The 27,599-nt window shown below is 34.9% G+C and overlaps 3 protein-coding genes across 3 annotated transcripts; 2 read left to right on the top strand and 1 right to left on the bottom strand.

Annotated features, from left to right (window-relative positions):
* The first annotated feature begins 625 nt into the window (after positions 1-625).
* On the top strand, positions 626-4,090 carry LOC113514134 (facilitated trehalose transporter Tret1-like). The gene is made up of 3 exons (XM_052897080.1): positions 626-865; positions 2,080-2,215; positions 2,756-4,090. The coding sequence occupies exons 1-3, from the start codon at positions 824-826 to the stop codon at positions 4,051-4,053; spliced, it is 1,476 nt and encodes a 491-aa protein (XP_052753040.1). The 5' UTR covers positions 626-823; the 3' UTR covers positions 4,054-4,090.
* Positions 4,091-9,910: 5,820 nt separating this feature from the next.
* On the top strand, positions 9,911-15,184 carry LOC113513913 (facilitated trehalose transporter Tret1-like). Its single transcript, XM_052897151.1, has 3 exons — positions 9,911-10,038; positions 11,890-12,025; positions 13,544-15,184. The coding sequence occupies exons 1-3, from the start codon at positions 9,997-9,999 to the stop codon at positions 14,824-14,826; spliced, it is 1,461 nt and encodes a 486-aa protein (XP_052753111.1). The 5' UTR covers positions 9,911-9,996; the 3' UTR covers positions 14,827-15,184.
* A 2,108-nt stretch (positions 15,185-17,292) lies between these two features.
* On the bottom strand, positions 17,293-22,944 carry LOC113513911 (facilitated trehalose transporter Tret1-like). The gene is made up of 3 exons (XM_026897893.3): positions 22,645-22,944; positions 19,782-19,914; positions 17,293-18,539 (listed from the first exon to the last, which is right to left on the bottom strand). The coding sequence occupies exons 1-3, from the start codon at positions 22,681-22,683 to the stop codon at positions 17,293-17,295; spliced, it is 1,419 nt and encodes a 472-aa protein (XP_026753694.3). The 5' UTR covers positions 22,684-22,944.
* Positions 22,945-27,599: the final 4,655 nt, after the last annotated feature.

The raw sequence follows: 27,599 nt of genomic DNA, 5'->3' as shown, positions 1-27,599 counted from the left end.
TACATACAGGCTGGACATAAGCCTCCCCCGTAGACTGTCATAAAGAACGGTCCTGAGCCACCTGCATTCACTGACTCCCTGCAATACATTTCAAGTCGTCACTCCATCTAGTGGGGGTCGTCCTACCCTGCGTTTGCCCGTACGCGGTCGCCACTCAAGAACCTTTCCTTTCCCCATCTGTTGTCGAGCTATGTGACCAGCCCACTGTCAAATAAATGATTTATTCAACGAATATACGTCGACAAAATGTACTCCACTAAACAGATTAGCAGGGGGGGGGGGATTGTTAATAACGCGGACTATCAGCCCCATTGCTAGCAATATACCTTATCAGGTAGACTTCCACGTGGAAACCATCGTGCCGAATTGCAGGTGATATTCATCACGATGGGCTAACTGACCTGCCTTTTTATTCTCACCTATCATTCCTGACTTGTGCTCCGCTGAAGGGGCACAAGTCATATACCATTAGCGCAGGTAGCGTTACCATTCCATTATAGTCCATTAAAAAAAATCCCAAACAAAGGAAAGTACTTAAATGTCACTTCTATCCGGATTATCTATTCTTATACCAAAATTACACCTCACAGATCGTCCAAATATTTTCAGTCTCGTAAACCAAGCATCAATGTGCTGATGTAGAATAAGTAAAATGTAATTCACTACAGTGATAAGAAAACATTATCAATTTAATTTAATTGTATTTAAATACATTTTACATACATTATCGATTCAGTTCTAACAATGTATTCAAAACTATTCTAAAAATATATCCACTATTGAACTATAGTCAGTACCTAATGCCTAGAAATTTACTGCAAACATGTGTATTATGTTGAATTGTCTTTCCCCATTTTGGAAACAGGTGTGTATTATATTATGTGCGTTTTACACCGTAATAATCCAGTACAATTCCCCTTCTACACGTGATCAATCTCTTACTATTATTAGCTTTAACATCATCATCGTCCTACCCTTATCCCAATCATTTGGGGTCGGCGTAATATGATTTTATCCATATTACAAAAAGATTTGGTTCTAGCTTCTAGTTTTACGACCGGCCACCTGCCTGACGTCAACCCTCTTTGGGAATTATTAGCTTTAACAATCCAGTTAAATTTACCCTCAGATGAGCATTTTCTGCAAGTGAGATTTCTGTTTTATTTCGGCGTACTTCTTTGGTTTGGGTTTCAGAAAAGTTGATGTAAGCAATAAGTATTCTATAAAATGATTCCTTATATATTTCAAGGACATCGGCTTTTTTGAGAACTCAAAATTGAAAGCAAATTTTGAAAGGTCTAACCGAAGTTGAACAAGGGTCACACTTGCTGAAAATCACTCAAATAAATTTTATAAAAAAAAAAATCTAAAATCGTTCATCTCTTTCTGACGTGTAGCTTATCTATAAATTTTCAATTACAAATAATTTTCTGTTTCTACGCAAGTTTAAGCCTGACATGAGTTAATAATAAGTTAAACAGAAATATAGAAAAAAAAATTGCACATCATTTTGCACCTACTTCAAACACTTAAAATTTTTGACAGTTCACAGCCTTATTTTAGTATGAATAAAAGGAGACTGTTATAAACTGTCCCTCTGAAATTTTCTATGCAAATGTAATCCCATCCGGAAAAAAAATAACATCAAAAACATAAACTTGCTGTTTACTCCAACCTATAATCTATGTAGCGTCAAAAAAAGTTCCACTTTACTCTTTACGTACCGGCCGGTGTTATAACCTCACGAAATAACAAAACTATTTTTACAAATTCTTATTCATGCCCCTGTCCATGTAAGTACTCCTTTAGGTCCTAGTTCTCTTCTATATTGTTTTTTACTACTAACTATTGCAGGTATTTCTTTTTATACAACTTAGAATGGCAAACAAACTAACGGCCCACCTGATGAAAAGTGGTAACCGTCGTCTATAGACATGAGCAGTACCATGGAAATAATAGAGTATACTGTTTCACCCATGATACCCCCATGCGTTGCTATTCCTGAGAACTCAGGTGACCACATTGTCACTTAATTATTGTCAAATACACTCTTTCATATTTAATTTTTTTTTTTTGCAGACATGGATGGCATCTACCGTTCTATTCCTCAATGTGGGACAAGGGCTCGTGCTTGGTTACATGTCTATACTGACAGCCGCACTAAGTGCACCGGATTCCTCTATTAAAACTGATCTAGCTTCTATTTCATGGTTAGGTAATGATTTTACTATTAATTTTCCCATTAATTATCCGATGAACAATTTTTTTGATGCATTAGTTGTACGTACATTATAATCTGCAAAAAAGTGACTTTACTTATGAATAATTACACATACGAGTACTGAATGACAAGATGTTTCGTATTCATATTAAATTGGTAATATTTGAATTTAAAACGTAAAATCGTATGTATACAAACAAGTTTTGTTTGGTAACAAACAAAGAATTTTAAACTCTGCTTCTTCAATCTTCAAAAACTAAATGCAGGGCTGACACAAGCCCTATTCGATTTACATCTATTGATTGCTACATCCCTAAAAGAATGAAGAAAATGTATTCAAAATTTATGATAGTACGAATCCAGCTTTATTGGCATGCTAAACTCAAAATTTTTAAATCATAAGTCCCCACCATAAATGTTCACTTTCAAACTAGGTAATTGGCTTTATTGAATTAAAATCTAAGTCTTAATTTTGACAAACTACTGAATCGTTTAAATCATATCAATAAAAATTTAAAATTACTTTCTTTTCAGCTGCACCCTTTGCCCCAGCGGCTATAATTGGAGGACTTTCATCATGTTTCTTTATGGGCTGGCAGGGCCGGAGAAAAGCTTATATATTATTCAATATACCGGGTATTATTGGCTTGTTATTGACATATTTCGCTCAAAATTATTTAACACTTCTCATAGCACGTATATTGCTTGGAATCACAGGCGGAGGACTACATTCAGTAAGCATAGTTGCTATCGCAGAATACGTGCATCCAAAATACCGATGCATGTTTTTAAACTGCAAAACAGTCTTTTTTTCTTCGGGAATTACAATAGTCCACGCATTGGGACACTATATTCATTGGAGAAGAGCTGCCGTTATGATTCTTATTCCCCATATTTTATCTTTCATAATGGCATTTATGTGGACCGAAAGTCCCGCATGGTTCGCCTCAAAGAAACGATTCGAAGAATGCAAAGATGCTTTCTTTTGGATCAGGGGAAGAAGCAATAGTTCGAAGTGGGAAGTCAAAGAGATGATCAAAGCACAAAGGGAACGGTTATCAAATAATAAAAAACTTACAAACCGTATATATTTTCTTGAATTATTGAAAAAAATCACGAGAAGTGACTTTTTGAAACCTTTTCTAATTGGAGTTTGTGCTGTAATTGTCATGGAAATGTCTGGTAGACATACTTACCCGGCTTACGCTTTACAGTTTATGGCTGATATAGTTGGATCTCAAACACAGTATTATTATTATTACACCATAAGTTTAGATTTGATTATTATAGTAAGTGCTATATGTTCCTCTATATTGGTTCGAATCATTAACATTCGGCCTCTCTTATTTTGTACAGGATTTTCAGCATTAGTTGCATTATTTCTAGGGTGTATCTATCTTTTCTTAGTTTCATTAGATGTAATATCAAATGATAGACCATGGATAGTTATTTTGCTTTTTATAGTTTACTTCTTTTTATCAAATTTAGGTTGCACTCCAATACCGATAACACTAGCTGCAGAAATATTCCCGTTAGAACATAGAGTTCTTGCTACTTCCCTGTTAAGTACATTCGCATGTGTTATTTTAATGGTTAATTTAAAAATAGTTCCTTATTTATTAGTCCAAATTAAAGCATATGGAACCTTTGCCATTTTTGGTACATCCACAACTATAGGGTTAGTAGCGTTATATTTTATCCTACCAGAAACTAAAAATAAAACTTTACAGGAGATAGAAGATTATTTTTACAATAGAAATCTAAAAAATAAAAATGATAATGATTTAAATGATGATTATGATCTGAAAATTGTAAATGACGAAGAAATTTAAAATGATCACATCTTATAAATAATAATAAAACTCTATATTACCTCAATTTTTTAACATCAGAGAATAGGACTAGAATAGAAATAATCTTTATTCAAATAGACTTGTATATAAGCTTTATTAAATCCTCAATTTTACCTCTTATACACTCACAATATTATTTTTAGTGTAGTGTTTATATACCATACTTTAATAAACAGTCGAAGTTAATTTACTGTTTTTTTGTCAATATACTTTGAAACAAGGATTTTTCCGCATATTTCGCGTGTTTTCTAAAATGAAGCTATAAAACAGGATCCTCGAACCAAATACGAGCTGTTCCAAAAAATATGAGACGCCTAATTTATCATCAAAACTATTAACTCTCGATGATATTAATTTCCTAAAAGAAGATCAACAAATCAAATTCAACTGTGAATCCAATACCACGTAGTTGTCCTATGAGAAATTACATATAATTGCAGATTATTAAGACGACGAGCTCCAAAACAATATAAATTGCTGTGATGGCGTCACTCATATTTAGAACATATTAAATACTTAACTCCAAATGGATGGTGATCATTTTGACTATCTTTAACAAAAAAAATCAATGTAAATTAATAACCATACCGCAGTTCATTGTAAGATCAACTTATTGATGATCAGTGAGTGCACTAGCAGTATGAGTAGATGTTTCGACAACACCATTTCTAATAAAGCTGACGATACCAATCAAGAATGTAATACGATTCTATAAAGGATATTGAAAATAAAATCAAACTATTATATAAATATGTTTTCTTTATTAAACATCTATAAAACATCCTTAATAAATCGAATACCAATAAAGGAGTTACTCTTTCTGATATCCACAAACAGAGTAATGCACAAGTGTCAGTTACATGGTATTCTTGGTGGGAAGGGATTGTAAATAATGAAGCCTAATAGTACCATTGCTAACAAACCCTATACCCTTATCAGGTCAATCTCCCACTGCCTTCCTCCACTTAAGTTCCCCCTGGAAACCATCGTGGTTAATTTTTGTACAATTAATCACGATGGTCACGAAGTTAAATGCAGATCAGTTATCTGCATTTAACCTCATCTATCATTTCTCACTGTGCCTTCCCAGCATATGTCGCTAACGCAGGAGGGTTTATCATTCCATTTACACCCATACATTGTAATCATAAGAAGGTAAGTACCATAGGGAGATTAAAAGCAAAAGTTGTCTTCTTAGATAGCTTCATCTCACTCGTATTTCTGTCATTGAATAGCTGTACTTGTATATAAAATAAATAATAAATATTCTGTTAAGAAGATCAGAGTTGGCCAAGCAACACACCGTGAAGCAGTTGTGTTGGCATGACTGTGTTTCGGTTTGAAGGGTGGGATATGGCGTGAATTTACTGGGTACAGAGGAATAACACCTGAGTCCTCAGGAGTGGCAACGCATGGGGAGTATCATGGGCGAAACAGTATACTCTGTTATGTCCATGGTACTGCTCATGTCTATAGGCAACGGTAACCACTTTCCATCAGGTGGGCCGTCAGCTTGTTTGCCATTCTAAGTTGCATAAAAAAAAAAAAGCAAGCTGCCCTATCATCTTGCATTGAAACTGCCGAATGACTTTCCATCAGGTGGACTGTCAGCTTGTTAGCTATTCTAAGTTATATAAAAAAAAAAGCCAGTATCCGCAATTGGATGTATTTGCCTCCAACTTGCAGGAGTTTCGTCTAATGACCACAGAGTATTCGTGTTCAGAGATTTAGGTTGTAAAGCTCAACTAGTTGATGCAATAAATAAATAAAATTGTAGTCAGACGATGTCTATACATGGGAGATACTCGTATTTAAGAAAAAAATATATTATGGATAAGACTAATAAAAGCCATAACAATCATTTTTAGAAATTTTGTCTGTCTATGTTGTTTTGACATACGCAATAACGACCACACCAAATTTGATGTCGTTATCATAGTTATGTTCTTAAAGGTCTAACTTTAAATCTGGTATATATTTTGTCTTGATAACCCATCTAGAAGTAATTTATTTAATAAATTTTCCTACTTCTGAAATCGTGTAAGAAGTAGCATCCACAAAACTAGTAATAAATAAATAAAACAAATGGCACACAATCACACCAATTGCTAACAACTACCTTATGTTACGAGAAACACCAAGATCCGAGCTCACCACTAGTTTCGCATGTGAAATATGGCAGTGAAAATTAACAACTCTTGAATGGGTTTTTTCCTGAACTCCTCTTAAACAAATAAAAGATTCTTCGTATTTATTTAGCTGTTTCTTTGACAGTAACCAAGCATCTCTCTCTGGCTAAATGCAAGCCATTCCATAAGACATCCTCAATGTCAACGTAGACAGTAGCTTGCAGTTAAAGTCAGAAACCACAGTCACCGCCTTTTACTATGATACGGATCTCGTCGCCCCTTTTGGACCTCGACGCCCCTTTTAAACCTCGCGCCCCCCTTGATCTTGGTGCCCCATAAAACCGCTAGTTATCAAAGCTATTCCCCAAAATATGACTACAATGAGAATTATACCACCTTACTTCAAACTGCTGCTCTCGTCGATAAAAATTATGTTGTTGACATTCAAACAGGTGGTTTTAACAGCTGTAAAAACAATATGAGGTATATATAAAATTTAACCTTTCTATACGTGCGTCAAAATTTATAATAGCATTCGGTCTCAATGACCATTATGATGGTGATTTCCTACCATTACCCCAATTATTATTTGGGGTCGGCGTAATATTTGGAATTATTAGAATTGGCTTCTAGTCTTACGACCGGCCACCTGCCTGACGTCAACCCTCTAGCAATCTCTCTGGCCAAAACATAAAACTTTGTATTATTTCGGAGATCACTTGTAATATGTTAATTGTTATTATTTTGTTAAAAATAAATTAAATTTTTATATATGATAGATCATTTATGCATTTGGTTGCTTGAAATCTGTCACAGTTTCACGATTTTCTCTACAGTAACAAATAGTAACACTTTATTTGCTTCTTTAAATTTAACAAGTCACAATTTTCCAAACACCATCTAAATAGTATGAATAATGCTTTTTTTAATTAAATTAAAAGAAAATTAAATTATTAAAGATTATCGGTTACCATACAACAATGAAATCAATTTAAAAAATATATTTTTTTAAATTGATTTCTCGATTGAGCTTGTATCTCACAAATTATTCCCAACATAGGGTTGCCAGATAGTTTTTTGTTTACCTAAACTTCAAATATTATATCTCCTAATCAATACAAATTGCACGATAAAAAACAAAGATCACATCTTCAATTCCTGCTTTTAGTTTATCTTACTATATCTTCTCCCATTCTCTGTTTTGCTATTTTGCTACCTCTTTATAGTTTCGTAATCATCATATTGGCCTTTATCCGTCCACTCCTGAACAAGGCACCAACCCTAGTCTGTTATAAGGAGCAGTCCTGAGCCACCTGTAAACACTGACTTCTTGCATTTATCATTTTTTATAGTTTACAAATACCAAAATTGTTGAACAAAACTACCCAAATTTCTCTTACAAACAAAAATTATTATTATTATAAAATAAAACAAATTATGTATATAATATGTATGTGTGCATATTCCTTTTTAAAAGGCCGGCAGCACACCTGCAATGCCGTAGGTGTTGTGCGTGATCATGGGCGGCGGTAGTCACTTACCATTAGGTGAGCCGCATGCTCGTTTGCCCCCTGTGTTGTAAAAAAAAAACAAATTATGTTTGTAAGTGAAAAGTGCGTTTACTTACACTGTACATTGTCATTATTCTTGACATTTTGCACGTCAGGTAAGACAAGGGCACAACATACAAAATATCGCATAACCCTTTTAGACCGAAGATTTTTTTTCTTTCAGATTAAATATATTTTCGTGTTTTGGAGCCAAGCCATCTTGCCGCCACGCACGAGACTACTGCACCACCTAACCGCTAATATGATTTCTTATTGGCTGGTTTAGAATCTCACTATCACGTTATATCAGCTTCGTGCGTAAAAATGAATTGCGCGCGGTTTTAGAATTTTTTAAAGTTACAACTCACGCGCGTATCGTTCAGATCTGAAAGGGATAACCATAAAAATATTCAGTTTTCTGGTCAAACAAAGATTCGAAATAAATACGGATTATTCGCTACCAGACAGCATTAGTGTTTTTGTCGTTTTGGATGAATTTGGCGAACAACACGACGTTGAATTTAAAAAAAACTTAAAAAAAAAATAACTTAGCGAAGATGCGATTTAATAAACGATCAAGAAATGAAATTTACGCAATAACCATCATCATATCAGGCTTTAATCGTCCGCTACTGAACATAAGCCTTGGGGGGTTTTACCAGTAATTGCCACGTTTGACAGGTGGGTTGGCAACCGCAGTTAGGCTTGAGAGAAGTTTTAAAAGTTTTATATACTAACAGTCCGGCACGGCTTGGCATGGATACATAGAATTTGCGAAAAAAAAACATACACCTATATTACGCGCTGGTATTGTAGCTCTCTAGCAAGATATTTCAAAATAAGTTGAGTAATTTTTGAATTTATTCATTATAAACTATCAATTAATTTCTTTTTATAATATTATTCTAATAAAATGAATTCATTTTATTTCATTACAATATTTGTTCATTAAATCAGCAAGCAACCTTGTTTACGCGTAGGGGGAAAGAGAGTGTCAATAATAAGATCTAAGTGTCCCATTGCTAGCAATATACACTATTAGGTTTCCACGCAGTTCCCCAGGAAACCATTGCGAAATTCGTCACGATGGGCTAACTGAACTGGAAGTCTACCAAGAAATGAAATTTTCGCGCTCAATTTCGTGTTTTTGTTTCTTGCCGAAATCGACCCTGTAAATGGAGCTCAACATTTCGTTTGTCATAATTCCTACCATTACAGTTCAAAGGAACGATATTTTAGCATTTTTAATATTTTTAAACGGTACGTATCATGTAATTTTAACATCAAATTTTTGTTTCGTTCGGATCCGAAATTTCGAAAAACATTTCATGATAGGCCCTCTGACTTCATTCTCACCAATCATCCCTCACTGGTGCCTCGCCTGCGTATACCGATAGCGTAGGCAGGGACACCATTCCATTATGACCCACTAAAAAAAACCTTGTCTATGCAAAATAACGCAGTGTAGGACGACCCACCACTAGATGGGGGGTATCCTGGGCGAAACAGTATACTCTGTTATGTCCATGGTACTGCTCATGTCTATAGGCGACGGTTACCACTTACCATCAGGTGAGCCGTCAGCTTGTTTGCTATTCTAAGTTGTATAAAAAAAAAGATGGAGTGACGACCTGAAAGGTATTGCAGGGAGTCAGTGGATGCAGGTAGCTCAGGACCGTACTTTATGACAGTCTATGGGGGAGTTCACCCTCATACCTTACAGCCTAAATGGTCGCGTACAACGCGGTTTCAGAGATGCTTTCTCCCACGAACACTCAGGTTATGGAATGAGCTCCCTGCCGAGGTTTTCCCGAGAGACTACAGCATGGGGTTCTTCAAAAGGGGGTAAAGAGGTTTCTTCAGGGTCGGCAACGCGCGCGTAATACCTCTGGTATTGCAGGCGTTCATAGGCTACGGTAACCGCTTACCATCAGGTGGGCCGTATGCTTGTTTGCCACCTCAGTGGTATAAAAAAAAAAAAAAGAGGTTTGTGTCCAGCAGTGGACGGACAATGGCTGAAATGATGATGAGGCAAAAAAAAACATAAAAGTTCTTTTTTTTTAATTTTACATTCTCAAAGACCATAGCCGTCGTGGGAGGGTTACACACTTGTTACACACTTGTTACACGACCGAAATAGAATTACAGTCGCTATTGTTTCATTTCTGAAATATGGCAGTTTAAACTATACCAATAATGGGTTCAATCTAGTATTTAAAACTCAATCTATTTAAATTAATAAAATGTGTAACATACTGAATTGTGTTTCCCCTTTTTGGAAGCAGGTGAGATTAAACTATATTATTTTTTTATTTACATAAGTAAAGAAATAGCTAAATAAATACAGTGTTAATGATTTACTCGAAGAACTCAACTATGTTTTATTTATTTATTTATTCTTTATTGCACAATAAAATTTTGTACAAATGGCGAGCTTAATGCCATATGGCATTCTCTACCAGCTAACCATTGGGTAAAAATAGAAAGCGTATGAAGGGCAGATGTGGTGAAAAATATGTTATAGCTAATTTAATATAATTTCATACTACATTACAGTAAATTGATTATTGTAACAATTAAAAATATATTATATTTAATATACATGATTTATTTGTATTGCTTTTAGTCGAAATTCGGTAGCAATCGGACCTAATATTTTACTTTCTAATAATTCTCTGCCAGTAGGAGACAAACGGGCCTTTGATCCTGAGGGCCTCAAAATGGCTCCGTTTTACATATTCTATATCCATATTGTATGTATCCGTGTGGTCCCAGTATAAAACAGGCCATCCCGTCTTTTTCCGTGGATGTCATAAAAGGTGACTAAGGGACGGTGAGAGATGAGCAGCAGCGTCTGTCTTATGCTTATGTTATATATATATATATATATGTGTGTGTATATATATATATATATATATATATGTATATATATATACAGGGCGTCCGGTAACGAATGGATAACCTTGAAACGTCTTATAGTTCAACTTATGGCCGTCCTAAAAAAATACGAAACAAAATATACCATAAGTTGTACCTTTGTTATCTTTATTTTAAAGAAAATTAAAAATGACGTATTGGCTGCAAAATGACGGTTGTCCTGCGCACTATGCTGTACCGGTTCGTGCATATTTAAATAGAAGGTATCCAAACAGATGGATCGGGCGCCTAGGGCCAATTCTGTGGCCTCCACGTTCACCGGATTTAAATCCATTGGATTTTTTTACGGCTGCATCAAAGAGGAAGTGTACCGTAAGCCTATACAGTCTTTGGGCGAATTACGCAGTCGTATCAGAGCAGCCGCATCGAAAATAAACGAGCGACGGTACACAAGACTGCTCAAAAGCGCATTTATCCGACGATGCAGGGCATGCATAAAAGTGGGAGGAAACAATTTGAGCATTTATTGTAAATTTATGTAAAATAAATTATTTTAAATATTAAATGTTGTTTATTATTATTTTCCAATGATGAGATAAATTTCAATTTAAAAAAAATGTTTCCATATTACAAATTTTGTTATTTAGTCAAATTTTCTCCTTTTTTACATTAATGGCAATAAATCACTATTTATGATAGATACAGTTATGAATTGTACCATTGTAAAATCTACTTGAAACAGACATTATTTTAAAATGATTGGTCACCCATGTATTCATACATTTTTTTTATACCCTAGACGGTTTGAACTTTGATTAAAAATTTTTTTTTACATATTATTTAAAAATAAATTAGTTTGCGTATTAAAAAAAAACTGCATAGCTAGTCATACTATTAACTTTAAATCTATCAGCACAAGTAGTGTATAATAATAAAACAACAAAAAACCAATAGAATTCATTCATTTCTGGTCATTGTGATCAGGACAGTAAAATAAGATAGAAAAGAAGATTTCTTTAAAATAAAGATAACAAAGGTACTACTTATGGTATATATGTACTACTTATATATATGGCTACTTATGGTATGGACGGCCATAAGTTGAACTATAAGACGTTTCAAGGTTATCCATTCATTACCGGACACCCTGTATATATAGCAACTTTTTAGGCGTTGCCGAACATAAAGTTACGGAGAACTTAATAAAATCTAGTTATATGCATTTTGTAAGTCGCTTTAAATACCATTTTATTTTCCAGATGTGGATGGCATCGACAGTTTTAATCGTGAATGTGGGACTGGGCCTTGTGCTTGGATACATGTCCATACTGATAGCGGCGCTCAGTGTACCAGACTCGCCCATTAAAATTGATCCATCTTCTATGTCATGGCTAAGTAACTAATTTTATGATCAATTTACCTACATATGTACATTTCATTTATTCACTGACGTCCTTGGGTTTGAAAAGAGAAAAAAAAATCCTATTACGAAAATTGTCGTTTCTAAAAAAATACGTGAAGTTTGTTTTGCATTTTTTTTTCTACTTATCTGCAGTTTCCAATCTAACAAGTTTCCAATATCAGCAGTATGACGATTTAATAGAACTTGTAAACAAATCTGTTTTAATAAAGATCATTTAATTTCTCCTCTGTTTCCATTTTACGCCAAATTATTATTATTTGGCTTAATATTACTTCAAAAATATTACTTCAAAAATATTACTTCAAAATCTTCTATAGCTATTAGAAACTATTAGATACAACCTTAGATTATAGGGGGGATTCTTAGTAATGGAGACTGAGAATCCTATTGCTAGCAATATACCTAACCAGGTCGACCTCCTCGCGGTTCCCCCTGGAAACTATCCTGGTTAATTCCTGATGAATTCATCATGATGGGCTAACTGGTCTGTTTTCATTCTCATCTATCACCCCTCACTGGTGCTCCGCCAGCGTATCCCGTTAGCGCAGGCGGGGTTACCATACCATTTTCACCCATCAAAAAAAACCTTAGATTATATAGATAGAGCATTAGAGCCTCAAAAACGGGTCAACTTTTTATCAACTAATTCTCACATTAGCTAACTCGGTTTTTTTTATCTGCGTTCTATATTATGTACTTACGCATAAAATGTATCTTGACGTATTATTTAATGACTAAAATGAGTGTTTACGCATTAAAAAGATGCAGAAATTATAAGACAAAATAAATATAGAAGTTATAAAGGAATCACTCATAACTATTTGTCACGCAAAATTGTATGAAAAAGTTGACACGTTTTTCTCGAAGCATTTCTATGTAGACATAAATGTCTATTTATTCTTTATTGCACAATAATACTTTGTACAAATGGCGAGCTTAATGCTATATAGCATTCATTTTTTATAGCAAAGATTTTTTCTTAATTATTAATAAATACTGTAGGAGCGTGTACTTCAATTTAATCTTTATTGATATAGATGTGAACAAGCAAACAATTTCCACTTCTAACGTTCTATTTTAATTTAATAACTACCGGTTTAACTTACGTGCACTTAGATCTAAAAAGCTAGACTAGTTTCGGAATCAATTCGTGATCCTTAGTCATGAGTGATAAATAGATAAATACTCTTTATTGTTTCCTCCAAAAGATTACGATAGTAAACTTGTTATAAATATAAACAATTACAAGAAATAATCACAATGAGAAAACAATGGGCGACCTTATCGCTAAAAGAGATCTCTTCCAGGCAACCTTTGGATGGAGAGGAGTAATAAACAATTTGGTGGGAGGCACAATGAAAAATTCTGTTAGTTCTAAATATGAAGATGTAATAATATATATCCCTACTCATTGAGTGACTAGGACGCGAGCATGAGCCTGACTGCATGCCTCGTCTCTAACATTCTAACACTGTTTATTTTATTTTCAGCTGCATCCTTTGCCCCAGCCATACTACTAGGACATCTAATAGCGTCTTACATTATGGGCAGTATTGGTCGAAAACCAGTATATATACTATCACACTTGCCAAGTTTTGCCAGCTTATTATTAACGTATTTTGCCAAAAATTATATATCACTTCTCATTGGTCGTATATTAATCGGAATAACGGTTGGAGGAATACAAGCAATAAGCATAATTGCCATCGCAGAATGCGTCCATCCAAAATACAGGTGTATGATTTTAAATTTAAAAACGGTTTTTTTCACTTCAGGAACTACAATAGTTCATGCGTTAGGGGGCCATTTTCATTGGAGAATAGCCGCTATTATGATACTAACTCCTTTTATCGTGTCCTTCGTGATGGCGTTCATGTGGCCCGAAAGTCCCGCATGGTTCGCCTCAAAGAAACGGTTCGAAGATTGCGAAGACGCTTTCTTCTGGATTAGAGGGAGAAGTAATAGTTCAAAATGTGAGATCAAAGAATTGATCAAAGCGCAAAGGGAACGATTGTTAAACGACAAGAGAACTGTCAACCGTATACACCTCACTGAATTGCGGAGACAAATCAGTAAAAGGGACTTTTTGAAACCTCTTCTAATTTGCATTTGTGCTGTGGCTGTAATGGAAATGTCCGGCAGGCATACATTCCCAACATATGCTTTACAATTTATAGCGGAAATTATGGGATCTCAAAGTAATAATTATTACGTCTTATGTTTGGATTTGATTATTATAGTAAGTGCTATATGTTCCTCTATATTAGTTCGAATCGTTAACATTCGAACTCTCCTCTTTTCCACTGGATCCGCAGCATTAATTACATTATTTGTTACTTGCATTTACCTTGCCTTAGCTTCAAATGGCATCATATCAAATGATAGGGCGTGGATTGTTATATTACTTTTTGTAATTTATTTATTTTTAGTAAACTTAGGTTGCAGTCCAATACCAATGTCACTGGCTGGAGAAATGTTCCCATTAGAACATAGAGTGACCAGTCATTGTATATTAGGTACATTTATATGTGGTACGTTAATGGTTTGTTTGAAAGTATTTCCTTATCTGTTGATTCAGGTAAAAATATATGGGACCCTTGCAATATCTGGTATACTTACAGCGATAGGTTTGGCAGTTTTATATTTTATACTGCCAGAAACTAGAAATAAAACTTTGCAAGAGATAGAAGATATTTTTTATAAAAAAAATGAAAATGAACATGAGTTTGAGGATGATGTCAATAGAAAAATAGTGAACGAGGAAGTAGATTAAAAGTAATTATTATTTATAATTAATAATATCTAACTACAATTTTGATCAAATAATCCTTGACACTATTGACACTATTTGCTTCCTCAAGGCTGTAAGCTGACATCTCTCACTTTAACAGCCTCGCCGTAGAAATATTAATTTAACTAAAATTGTTATGTACTCTTGCTCATTAGCCTCTTGTCCGTTATTTCGTATGAATGGACTTCAGACGTAGAAAAACCAATTAAATAAGTCATTTGTAAATAACACATCAAGGTAAAACCATACACCTGTGTCCATACAAATGCTTCGAGAAAAGCGGGTCAACTTTTTCATACAATTTTGCGTGACAAATAGTTATGAGTGATTCCTTTATAACTTCTATATTTATTTTGTGTTATAAATTCTGCACCTTTTTAATACGCAATAACTCATTTTATTTTTAAATAATTAAATATAGATACGTGAAGATACATTGTGTGCGTAAGTAAATAGAACACTGATAAAAAAAACGAGTCAGCTAATTTGACAATTAGCTGACAAAAAGTTGACCCGTTTTGAGGCTCGGTGCTCTGTCTATATAATCTAAGATATAAGTATTTTTTACAATTTCGATTTGATTAATTCTCAAAGTTCTATAATTATTTAAAACCAAAGATTTGCTCGTACATTACAAAACTGTTCTTTGGTGCAAATTAAACAAAATTGCCTAGGTGTATATGAGAAATCTCTTTCCAATGTTAAGGGATTCTAAGCCAATATTATTTACGAAGGTCCTTGACCAGACTTGCAGAATGAGGTTTTTTTTATTGTTTATTGAAACATACTTAAGATAAGAAAAAACAAGAGATAAATAACTGCACCTACAATAAAAGTGAAGGGTTTGAATCTAGTGACTTTTTTAGATATTTGACAAAGAAAAAAATAAAGGATGTTAACGAAAACCAAAACATAGATTTAACTGTGATTTCACGTGGTCATCATATGGGAAGTGATATACAACTTTTGGTGAAGTAAACAAACATAAGACATCGTAACCTTCAAGAAAAGAGCATATTCTTTTTTAAAAGGCCGGCAGCACACCTGCAATGCTGCTGGTGTTGTGGGTGATCATGGGCGGCGGTAGTCACTTACCATCAGGTGAGCCGCATGCTCGTTTGCCCTCTGTGTTGTAAAAAGAATCCTATTGATTATGGTATGATCATTAATAAGCAAGCAACTTTGCAACCACACGAATCTATGTGTGAAATAAAATCAAAATATTACAATAAGCGATTTTATTCATTAAACACCTTGAAAACTTCCTAAAACAACGTGGTTTAAACATGAGTCTCTTTGTTAATGCATTTATAAATATTGTGAGTAAGGGTGGACTTATCTCTGACAGAGATCTCTTTCAGTCAACCCAATGCAGTTAGAAAGCATGTCGTTAGCAGGCAACTGAAGTGCTACAACTTTTATAGAATACATATATATAAATAGATAGATAGATATTGCGATTTATAATTTGTCATGTAAGTAGGTTTATACGGGAATAAAATGGAGTCCTTATCCCCGTCTATAATAGGTATATGTATTTAATAAGTGATGATGGAGTGGTAACCCGACCAACACTATCGGTAGACGGTGGCAGACTACCAGTGAGAGATAATAGATGAGAATCAAGTCAGGCCTGTTAGCAAAATATAATTAAATTCGCCATGATGGTTTCCAGTTGGTACTGGGTGCATTTTGTTTTTCCCATTGCTACACATCCTATATTGTCTTTTTTATGGATGATAATGGAATGCTATACCCGCCTGCGCTAATGGTATTCGCTGGCAGGGCACCAATGAGAGATAATAGATGATAATGAAAGGGCAGGTCAGTTAGCCCATCGTGATGAATACACCTGGAATTTAGTACGATGGTTTTCAAGGGAGAGCACGTGGAGGTCGAACCGACTATATCCTATATTACTAACAATGGGACTTGTAGTTCCCGTTACTAACAATCTCCTCTCCCCCTAGTAATAAGTATACAGTTGCAAAGTAGCAATGAGTGATGATAAATATGGATAAAGTCAGATCGGTTGATTGTTTTGTCTGTTTGTATTATGCAGATGCATTTTTTTTTTTTGGAAAATAAATATGTCATTGGCATTCGCGCTCTTATTCGAGCACTTTATTTATATAATGAAAAAAGATCGGTGACATCTCACCACTGTCACCCGTCAATAATTCGACTTAAATTAGGTAAGCATATTCATAAAGAAAACATTATTCTTATTAGTTGACCAGTTTATATAAAAATAAATAAAGCAAAAAATCATCCTGCAATTTTTTGTTACACAAAGGTAAACAAGCATACAGCCTGTCTGATGGTAAACATTGAATATCATTGAATTTAAAATCTAATTAAAATTATTACTCATTATCGTTAACATTTAGAAGAAATAGGACAAGAAGAAAAATACTCTTCAGACGGTACCGGAGGCTTCAGTTAACATTATATATTAAATATATCATCAATACTTTCTTCATTTCGAAAACATCCGTTATAAATATAATAATCAATCTCTTCTAACGTTCTATCCTTGGTTTCTGGCAGTATAAAATATAATATCAACACAGATACAGTAATTAATAGACCCAAAATTGCGAATACCCCATAAACTTTTGTACATTCTAACAAATAAGGAATTGCTTTTAAAGCAACCCAATATAATATAGATATTATAACACCTGATACTGCAGAACCTACTGCTCTGTGCAAAGTAGGCAGTATTTCCCCTATAAATATAAGAGGTAGTGTTGTACATCCTAAATTTGCTAATGCTAAATATAAAAATAACAATAATATAGAAATCGATGGTCTGTTAGGTAAAATGTTATTAGAAATTAAAAAAATATGACTACTCGTTAAAATTAATACAATAACAGCTGCTATTCCTGTGCTCAGTAAAACACTTCGCCTTTTAAATAATCTAATTGAAATACATGAAATTGTAGAACTAGTTAATAGGACTAGATCAATATACAACGTATTATAGAAAGATCGAGGTGTGATTTCGCCAATAAACTGCAAAGTATATGCAGGAAAATAGTGCTTGCCACTTGCTTCTAATAACAGGAATGCAAATATCATGATTGTAATAGGTTTTAAAAAATCTGTTTTTATAAATTTTTGCATAAACTCTACAATCTTTGTTCTGGTTCTTAAACACTTGTACATGTATTGTTCTTTATGTGCTTTGATCAATTCTTGAAATTCTGCCATTGATGGCTCCTCAGTTCCTCTTAACCAAATGAAAGATTCTTCGCATTTCACGAACTGTTTTCTTGACGCCAACCAAACAGGGCTCTCTGGCCAATCGCAAGCCATACCAAAAGATACGATATAAAATATCAATACCAACGTAGATAGTAGTCTGCAATCAAAATCATTACCTAGAATATGACTGATTGTGATCCCAACAGAAACTGAGACCGTTTTCAAACAGAGAAATATTCCTCGATATTTCGGGCTGGCATACTCGCTAATAATCAGTGAAGTTAGTAATAAATTTCCAAACGTAGTTCCACTTAACAAACATCCTACGATGAGCATTGATAAAGTTTGAGCGAAATCAATTAGTAACCATCCGGTTACTCCCGTAAGGATCATCAGTAAGTAAGTGGTTTTTCGACCACACCAGTCCATTAGTATAGATGATATGACAAGTCCAATAAAACATGATCGTTCTAACCAGGTTTCTGAAATAAGATATAAAATAAGAGTATTAGAAGTTGCTTTCATCGTTACGTGCTTTGGTTGGAGTTATTAGATTTGGACAGCAAATAAAATCATCACCAATTCTGGAATATAAGTTTACTACAATAAGTTTCCCAATTCGTGTATTAAATCATGTAGATGTATACATACATACATACATATCTGTCACGCCTGTTTCCCATTAGGGTAAGCAAAAACAATGGAACGCCAAATGTAGATGTATCTAACATGTAAATATATTAAAACTATTCTATCTTCATGTCATATCCCATAAACTATGGGAGAAACAAAGAAAACATACCGAGTACCAAATACATATGTTCAGTGATTATTATATTATAATTATTATTAAATCAGACGTTAACTGTCCACTGCTGAACATAGGCATCCCCCATAAGGAGGATAGTTAGTACGCCAGTAGTTGCTACGCTTGGCAGGCGAGCTAGCAAACGCAGCTAGACTTTGGTAATGTTTTAAAACGTACGCTTTTGCCCATCCCTCGACCAAGTCTTCTTAGTCGCCTCTTACGACAACCACGAAAAAGGAGGGAGTAGTAGGGGTAGTCCAGGACCACACGGCATATCCAGTGATGTATGTCTTTAATGAAAGGCAAGTGCTTCATCCAATTTTATAAGTCGTCTCAAGCATATACGCTGTTTTGTTTTTTATACCACAAAGGTAGCAAACAAGCATACAGCCTGTGTGATGGTAAACGGTTACTGTAGCCTATAGACGCCTGCAACATTAGGGTTGTCACGTGCGCGTTGCTGAGCCTAAAGAAATCTTTTTAAAAAATCCCATTCCGTAGTCTTTAGGGAAAACCTCGGTTGCTCGTGGGGTCCTGAATTCTTGAATTTTGATTTCTTCTATCTTATTATGATTGTCTAAGTTTTTCTCTATATCTTTTCACTGTCACATCACATTGTGTTCTATAATAGTTTATTAATTTCCTCATTTCTTGGGTGCATGGCATAGTACTACTGTTCATGCATCCCGTTCATTTCTCCCTCGTGTGGAATGAGCTCCCGTCTTCAGTTTTCCCTTTACAATATAGTATGAGCTATTTAAAAAAACGTGCCTTTAAATATTTAAAAGGCCAGCAACGCACAAGCAACTCCTCTCGTGTTGCAGGTATTGGGCGACTGTAGGCGCTTTCCATCAGGTGGACCGTCTGCTAGTTTACCTCACTAACAATAAATAGAAATAGTAAATAAAATATTTACCCAGTTGGAATGCTCCGTAATTATCAAGTAGAATACCGGATATAGGTTTTTGAAGAGCTGCCAACATTGTCGTGTAACCTATCACCATTCCTTGACCAACCATAAACATGAGAACGCTGAAAGTTACCCATGTCTGGAACGGAAGAATAAATACATCAAAATACATGGATAAAATCATTGTGGGTAACCAAAGAAATCACGAATCTTCGTTCAAAGTCATCTTGATCTATATGACCATATCTATTTAATACATTGGTGAGGGGATGGGATTGCTATTAATGCGGACTGCCAGTCCCATTGCTAGCAATATACCCTGTCAGGTCGACCTCCACGTGGCCTCCCTGGAAACCATCGTACTGAATTCCAGGTGTATTCATCACAATGGACTAACTGACCTGCCTTTTCATCACTTATCATCCCCCACTGGTACCCTGCCAGTGTATACTGGCAGGGTACAGGCGCAGGCTGAGTTACCATTCTACTATCATCCATTAAACAAATACTATGGCGAGTTTTATCTAAATTAGTCGTTTTTTTAACGAACTTCAAAAAGGAAGACCTTAATTCGTTTATATTTTTTTTCGTTTCCGGGATACGCTGGCGAAGCACTAGTGAGCGGTGATAGATGAGAATGAAAGCAAGCCAGTTAGCCCACCATAATGAATTCATCAGGAATTAATCATGATAGTTTAGCGCAGGCGGGTTTATCATACCAATTTCACCCATCAAAAAAAAAAAAACCTTACACTGTATTACGTAGAAGGCTTGAATCTATTCAAGGTCATGTTAACAAGTGGATATAAACTTATCTATGTTGATTCAGCTGTTCGCCGGCAGGATTCGAAGCCGACATACGAGTGTACGTATTTCAACATTTCCTCTGTAATAGAACAGTTGTGAATGGAATATATTTTAAAATGATTTTATACCAAAGGGAGATTTTGTACAAAAGTCGATTGCTTGGGTACCTCTGTTCCATTCGTGTTTCAACCGTGAAGCAGTTGTGTTTGCATGGCTGTGTTTCGGTTTGAAGGGTGGGATATGGCGTGAATTTACAGGACACAGAGGAATAACATCTGAGTCCTCAGGAATGGCAACGCATGGGGGGTATCATAGGCGAAATAGTATACTCTGTTATGTCCATGGTAATGCTCATGTCTATAGGCGACGGTTACCACTTTCCATCAGGTGGGCTCTCAGCTTGTTTACCATTCTAAGTTGTATAAAAAAAACTAAATTACTCAACCAATTTTGACAAAATCTCTACAGGACCAAACTATAAGTATATCCTTTCAGATAAAAAAAGACTTTTCCAAATCCGTTTAGAATTGACGGAGTTATGAGGTAACAAACATAAGGAAAAATACAACCGATCTGAGTGGGGGGAAAGGGATTGTTAGCAATGGAGTTTGACAGCCCCATTGCTAGCAATATGCCTTATTAGGTCAACCTCCACGTGGTTCCCCCTGGAAACCATCGTGAACAATTCTTGTTGAATTCGTCACGGTGGGCTAACTGACCTACTTCACCTATCATTCTTCACTGGTGCCCCGCCGGTGTATACCGATAGCGCGCGTGGGGTTACCATTCCATTATCATCCATTAAAATAAAAACCGATTTGAATACCTCCTTCTTTATGAGTTCGCTTGAAACGTAACAATGAGGTATCACTTACGTACTTGTTTACTACTAGTATTCATATTGTATTAGGTACCTATGTTTGGTTTTACCATGTCAATAGAAATAGTTTTACTACATCTTCAAACCGTATTAACATATAAAAAGATTAGTTACATTTTTTTTTTCATACAACTTAGAATGGCAAACAAGCTGACGGCCCACCTGATGGAAAGTGATAACCGTCGCCTATACACATGAGCAGTACCATGGACATAACAGAGTATACTGTTTCGCCTATGATGCACCCCATGCGTTGCCATTCCTGAGGACTCAGGTGTTATTCCTCTGTACCCAGTAAATTCACGCCATATCCCACCCTTCAAACCGAAACACAGCCATGCAGACACAACTGCTTCACGGTTGAAACACGAATGGGACAGAGGTACCCAAGCAATCACCTTTTTGTACCTTTGTACAAAATCTCCCTCATATACTATTTGTAAAATTTTCTCCGCACTAAAAGGTAAGGTTTTCTCTCTAGCTACATTAAGATGGCTGTAAGAGATCCCTTGCAGAGATAAAACCACCCTTGCTAACAAGTTGTTAAACCAATTAATCGCTGTAGGTATTTTTTTTTCACAAGTGTAATAAATAATATATATAAAATTGTAATACTTATTGCTGTTAATGCATTATTTGACTTATTTAAGCGTCACGCTTTTACAAACAAGCGAGATTCTATTGCAAAAATATAACATGAATCGCGAAAAAAATCCCCTGACCTGCCTTGGGCTTCGAGTATGAAATTAACGTGGAAGTGTGCGCCCATCTAAAAAAAAAAACTACGAAATCGATATTCGAGATTGAAAAATATTTATATTATATTTATTTAGTATTGTTTAATTTAATATTATTTAATTTTGATTAATTTTATGTTTCCTTCATTTGTATTACATTTGTGCAAACTTTAGTGGCTGTTAAATTAGTATTTAAATGTATAATTATGTATTGTTCTGCCTTAAATAAATAAATAAATATTACTATTTAAAAAAAAATATCAAAATCAGTTCTGAATTAACGAAATAAGAAAAAAAAATAGACCAATTTAAAACTTTTCCTTTTTAAAGGCGGTTAAAATTAAGGCAGTGTCACCACAGGTGTTACACGCGCGTCCACTTACGTGCGAATTCAAGGTCCTAATGTTTTCAAATTTGTTACATGAATAATAATTTAAAAACCAACCTGTCTTAATAATGGCACTGAATAAAATATCTTGTACATTGAAGAATCAGCAGCTGCGTGCGACGACCACGACCCGACAAATAGAAAAGAGCCACAGGCATGAATATTGTAAAATAATTAGTTCACGACAACTTGTGTAAAGGTAATGGCATTGTTATTTTATTTTGCCAGAAATAGCAGACGTTCACACAGTAACCCATAGCTAATATACAATGAAAAAGTACGTTATTATTTCATGGAGGGGAAAAAACTTCGCTATCGGATACTAGAGGGAGACTTTGTATAAAAGTCGATTGCTTGGGTACCTCTGTACCATTCGTGTTTCAACCGTGAAGCAGTTGTGTTTGCATGGCTGCGTTTCGGTTTAAAGGATATCCCACGATATGGCGTGAATTCACTGGGTACGGAGGAATAACACCCGAGTCCTCAGGAATGGCAACGCATGGGGGGTATCATGGGCGAAACAGTATACTCTGTTATGTCCGTGGTACTGCTCATGTCTATAGGCGACGGTTACCACTTTCCATCAGGTGGGCCGTCAGCTTGTTTGCCATTCTAAGTTGTATAAAAAAAAAGTTAATTTTAGTTAATAATCTTACATTACAATACAATAACATCGTATTATGTTTACCTATAGAGATGACATATTCAAATAAGAATAAATACCCTTAAATAAAGAAAAAAAAGTAATTACCGTGTATTCTGTTGTATTCCTGGTACTGTTCGTGTATAGACGACAATTCCCATTTTCCACCAGGCGGGCCATCGGCTTGCTTGCTTTACATAGTCGTTTATGGCGACATTATGACTCTGTTGTACTCGTAAATCTAATCGTGATAATGTCTCACGACCGTTTTAAATAAGTACATACACTGAATTGTAGTTGAGTATGGCAAAAATCTTTAATAGTAAAAAAATATCCCTCTAAAATGAAAGTAAGTTTGCAAATAAGTTCTAGGAACAAGGAATTACATGTAGGGATGATAAAATAAAAACTGTAAATCATATGGTTGCCTCCTTTCTTCTTATGCAAATATAATTAGTAAAAAGAGGACGAAAGATACACCATCAGTTGCTATTTTTCTCAATTCATAGCTGCCTAGTGTAGGCTTGTTTGCCATTCTAAGTTGCATAATAAATCAGGCCATATAATTCCCTGGATCATTCCCCATTGTACAGCCCATATAAAATTGATAGACAACATCCTGTCTCAAACTCAGGGAATCCAAACCGTCCGTTACCATGGGATCGTCGACAACTCGTACCGCTCGGGGGGAAGGGATTATTAATAATGGAGACTAAGTGCACTAATGCTAACAATATACACAATCAGGTCGACCTCCACGTGGTCTCCCCTGGAAACCATCGTGCTAAATTACAGGTGTGTTCACCACGATGGGCTAACTGACCTGTCTTTTTATCCTTACCTATCATCACTCACTGGTGCCCCGCCAGTGTATACTAATAGCGACGCTGTATAGAGTGAAAGGAGCCGATATTGGGGTACTCCTGACCAAAGATATAAGCAGTACTCTCTATGTGGGTGAATTTGGGTTTTCTATAGCAGGAGTCTATGCTGAGGAGTGAAATACTCCTTCGCCTTGTTCAGAACACTAAGTTAGAAGCAAAGATTCGCTTTTTCCTCCAAATAATCCCTGAATTGAACATAGTTCGTAATACGAAGTCCAAAAATCCTAATGCTTTAAGACACCTTAAAGAGTATCCAAGAATTTAGGTGCCACAACAAACGAACAGACTAACTGCAATAAATGCACAGACCTGCATCTTTGGGTTTTTTTTTATACAACTTAGAATGGCAAACAAGCTGACGGCCCACCTGATGGAAAGTGGTAACCGTCGCCTATAGACATGAGCAGTGCCATGGACATAACAGAGTATACTGTTTCGCCCATGATACCCCCCATGCGTTGCCATTCCTGAGGACTCAGGTGTTATTACTCTGTACCCTGTAAATTCACGCCATATCCCACCCTTCAAACCGAAACACAGCCATGCAAACACAACTGCTTCACGGTTGAAACACGAATGGTACAGAGGTACCCAAGCAATCGACTTTTTTACAGTCTCCCTCTGGTGGTTTTTTTAATGGGTGATAATGGTATGATAACTCCGTCTGCGCTATCGGTACACACTGTCGGAGCACCAGTGAGGGAAGATAGATGAGGATGAAGCAGGTCAGTTGGCCCATCGTGACGAATTCAACAATTAGCCACGATGTTTTCTAGGAGGAAACCGCGTGGAAATCAACCAGACATTGCTAGCAATAGAGCTGTTAGACCCCATTACTAACAATCCCTTTCTCCCTTATCAGACGAGCCGTATGCTTATTTATCACCTTCGTAATATAACAAAAAAAAAAAAAACTAATGGATGAATATTGCTTTATAGAATGAATTTATTGAAATTTATAGAAAAAAAAACGACTTACCTTGGTGATATAAATAATATTGGTGTTTTGTTTGAGGATAAATAAAACAAAAAAAACTTGGATACGTCTAGAAAATTCTTTCTTTGTCACAACAATATACATTCGCCGTAATTAATTTACAATAAATCTGTTACATACTATCTGATACTATTGTTTTCCGATATTTTCTCTATAGGCACACAGTTTATAGTAAAAAAATAATAATCATAGATTATATTGGATACAACAGTCGCCAGCGACAAGCTTTATAGATTCGTAGATTTCAAAACATTAAAAATATTTACTATTCATTATTATATATAAAATATATATTCCACAGTGAGATGTTAAAGATACTCAAATAATATATATACAGATAATAATATAAATATATTTTAAAACACTAAGAACTATTATATTTTTCTATACCACTGTCTAACTGAAAGAAAAACGCGGTAAATTTAAAAAAAAGAATTCGGCCATGATATGCTTGTTAAGACACGATATGTTATTATGATAATTAAGAACTTAAGTATCATTATAACATTAACCGAACGCTGTCACTACGAAAAAAAATAATGTCAAAAACAATTGGCGCCAAACTTTGACATTTCAAGCGATGGCGCCTCAGAATCGGCGCCATTTTTCTAACCTTAAAACCTTTTCTTTTAAAGATTAAAATTTCACAGCGAAATCTTTATTTTGAGGACCGATACGATTTAGTTTTCATATAGAATAATTAAAAATTTTATAATTTTAGTATGTATGTATATGTATGGTCCATAAAACAATAATTTCGGGAAATTTTCAAATTAAAGTATCAGATTAAGCTAAAGGTCTAATATCTCATGAGTGGAAAAAACTAGCTACTCTCGATCGATTGTATCATTAAATTAAACGGGCACTATATTATTTTATAACATTTTGGAGAAAAATATCGGAATACAAATCTCTATGTTACATTAAACTAGGTCTAAGCAGAAAGGCGCTTGAAACTTTATATCTAGCTAGTGCTTTTTAAACAAATAAGTTAATGATTATTTATCGAAGGACCGAATTCACTGTTGGATTGTACGCTACATCATCAGTATGGTATATTTACAATGATTTAATACGTTTTAACTTAGACAAACTATCATCGGACGACAATTTAACTAGAAAGTATAATGTAATTGTAGAGATATGTTATTTCAAACTAACAACCAGTTAAGTTCTTTTGACTACTTTTACAAGAGATGGGTATTTTAAAAATAATAATAATAATAGTTTGTATAATTAATAATGTAAAAATTGTAATTAATTAATTAAAAGGAAATTTTAATCATAATAACTGTAAACTATGGGTGTATATCTGAAAATAAAAGATTTATTATTATTACAATACCCGATATCTATATATAGAGGTTTTCCGGATATCCCTTTCAGACACAAGATTTTTTTGCTTTCAGATTAAATATATTTTCGTGTTTTGGAGCCAAGCCATCTTGCCGGCACGCACGAGACTACTGCACCACCTAACCGCTAAAATGATTTCTTATTGGCTGGTTTAGAATCTCACTATCACGTTATTTCAGCTTCGTGCGTAAAAATGAATTGGGCGCGGTTTTAGAATTTTTTAAAATTACAACTCACGCTCGTATCGTTCAGGTCTGAAAGGGATATTGATGACCATGTATTGCGATAACGCCCATATCAGTTATATATTTCCATACCAGCGCTATTCTTTTTGACACTATATATTGGGTAACCAATAATTAATATATCTGTTATTGAGTGTATATTATTGTATAGATATTATAACTCGAATATATAGGTATTGGGGAGTAAGGGATTGTAAGTAATGAAGACTGAGAATCCCGTTGCTAGCAATATACCCAACCAGGTCGATCTCTTCGCAGTTCTCCCTGACAACTATCATGGTTAATTCCCGATGAATTCATCATGATGGGCTAACTGGCCTGTTTTCATTCTCATCTATCATCCTTCACTGGTGCTCCGCCAAGCGTATACCGTTTAGCGCAGGCGGGGTTACCATACCATTTTCTACCATAACACGGTTCACAGATATACACTCAATAGCAACGAAACATAAAAACACTCATTTTATATTTATATTCATTGATAAAACCATAAATCCCAGTGTAAAACAGTGACTGTATAAATTATTCTTGTTACAATAAAAAAAAAAGTCAAAAGAGTCGATGTGAAAAATAGCTCGAAGTGTACATTAATTCATCATAATTAACAATAATGTCTGATTTGCGATACATTCAGCAAGCTGGCAACACTCAACGAGTACCAAACATTACACTTAATAGAATAGACATTGTGACATAGATTCTTGAAGACGGAAATTTTATCTGTACACTCGTAAAAAAAAATAATAAAAAAAAAACATATCGTCACAGTCGTAGAATACTGACGGATCGTTATATGTAATATTTGTCAGATACGTCAGTATTCTACGACTATGACAATATAATATTTAGATTATAAATTGCTTAAAAAAAAGCTTTCACTTTGATAG

This window comes from Galleria mellonella, unplaced genomic scaffold, assembly GCF_026898425.1.
Source record: "Galleria mellonella isolate WM207_F2 unplaced genomic scaffold, CSIRO_AGI_GalMel_v1 utg352, whole genome shotgun sequence".
NCBI classification, from domain to species: Eukaryota; Metazoa; Arthropoda; class Insecta; order Lepidoptera; family Pyralidae; genus Galleria; species Galleria mellonella.
The sequence above is the reverse complement of the archived record's forward strand: the minus strand, read 5'-3'. Positions and strand labels throughout refer to the sequence as shown.

What these genes read in the sequence shown, in the direction of transcription:
- LOC113513911 (XM_026897893.3), bottom strand. Translation starts at nt 22,683, where the DNA reads ATGTACAAGATATTTTATTCAGTGCCATTATTAAGACAG. An exon ending in CAGTGCCATTATTAAGACAG is followed by an intron (nt 19,915 to 22,644) that starts GTTGGTTTTTAA and finishes CTTCCGTTCCAG; the next exon opens with ACATGGGTAACTTTCAGCGT. An exon ending in TTACGGAGCATTCCAACTGG is followed by an intron (nt 18,540 to 19,781) that starts GTAAATATTTTA and finishes ATCTTATTTCAG; the next exon opens with AAACCTGGTTAGAACGATCA.
- LOC113514134 (XM_052897080.1), top strand. Translation starts at nt 824, where the DNA reads ATGTGTATTATGTTGAATTGTCTTTCCCCATTTTGGAAACAG. An exon ending in TTTCCCCATTTTGGAAACAG is followed by an intron (nt 866 to 2,079) that starts GTGTGTATTATA and finishes TTTTTTTTGCAG; the next exon opens with ACATGGATGGCATCTACCGT. An exon ending in AGCTTCTATTTCATGGTTAG is followed by an intron (nt 2,216 to 2,755) that starts GTAATGATTTTA and finishes CTTTCTTTTCAG; the next exon opens with CTGCACCCTTTGCCCCAGCG.
- LOC113513913 (XM_052897151.1), top strand. Translation starts at nt 9,997, where the DNA reads ATGTGTAACATACTGAATTGTGTTTCCCCTTTTTGGAAGCAG. An exon ending in TTTCCCCTTTTTGGAAGCAG is followed by an intron (nt 10,039 to 11,889) that starts GTGAGATTAAAC and finishes TTTATTTTCCAG; the next exon opens with ATGTGGATGGCATCGACAGT. An exon ending in ATCTTCTATGTCATGGCTAA is followed by an intron (nt 12,026 to 13,543) that starts GTAACTAATTTT and finishes TTTTATTTTCAG; the next exon opens with CTGCATCCTTTGCCCCAGCC.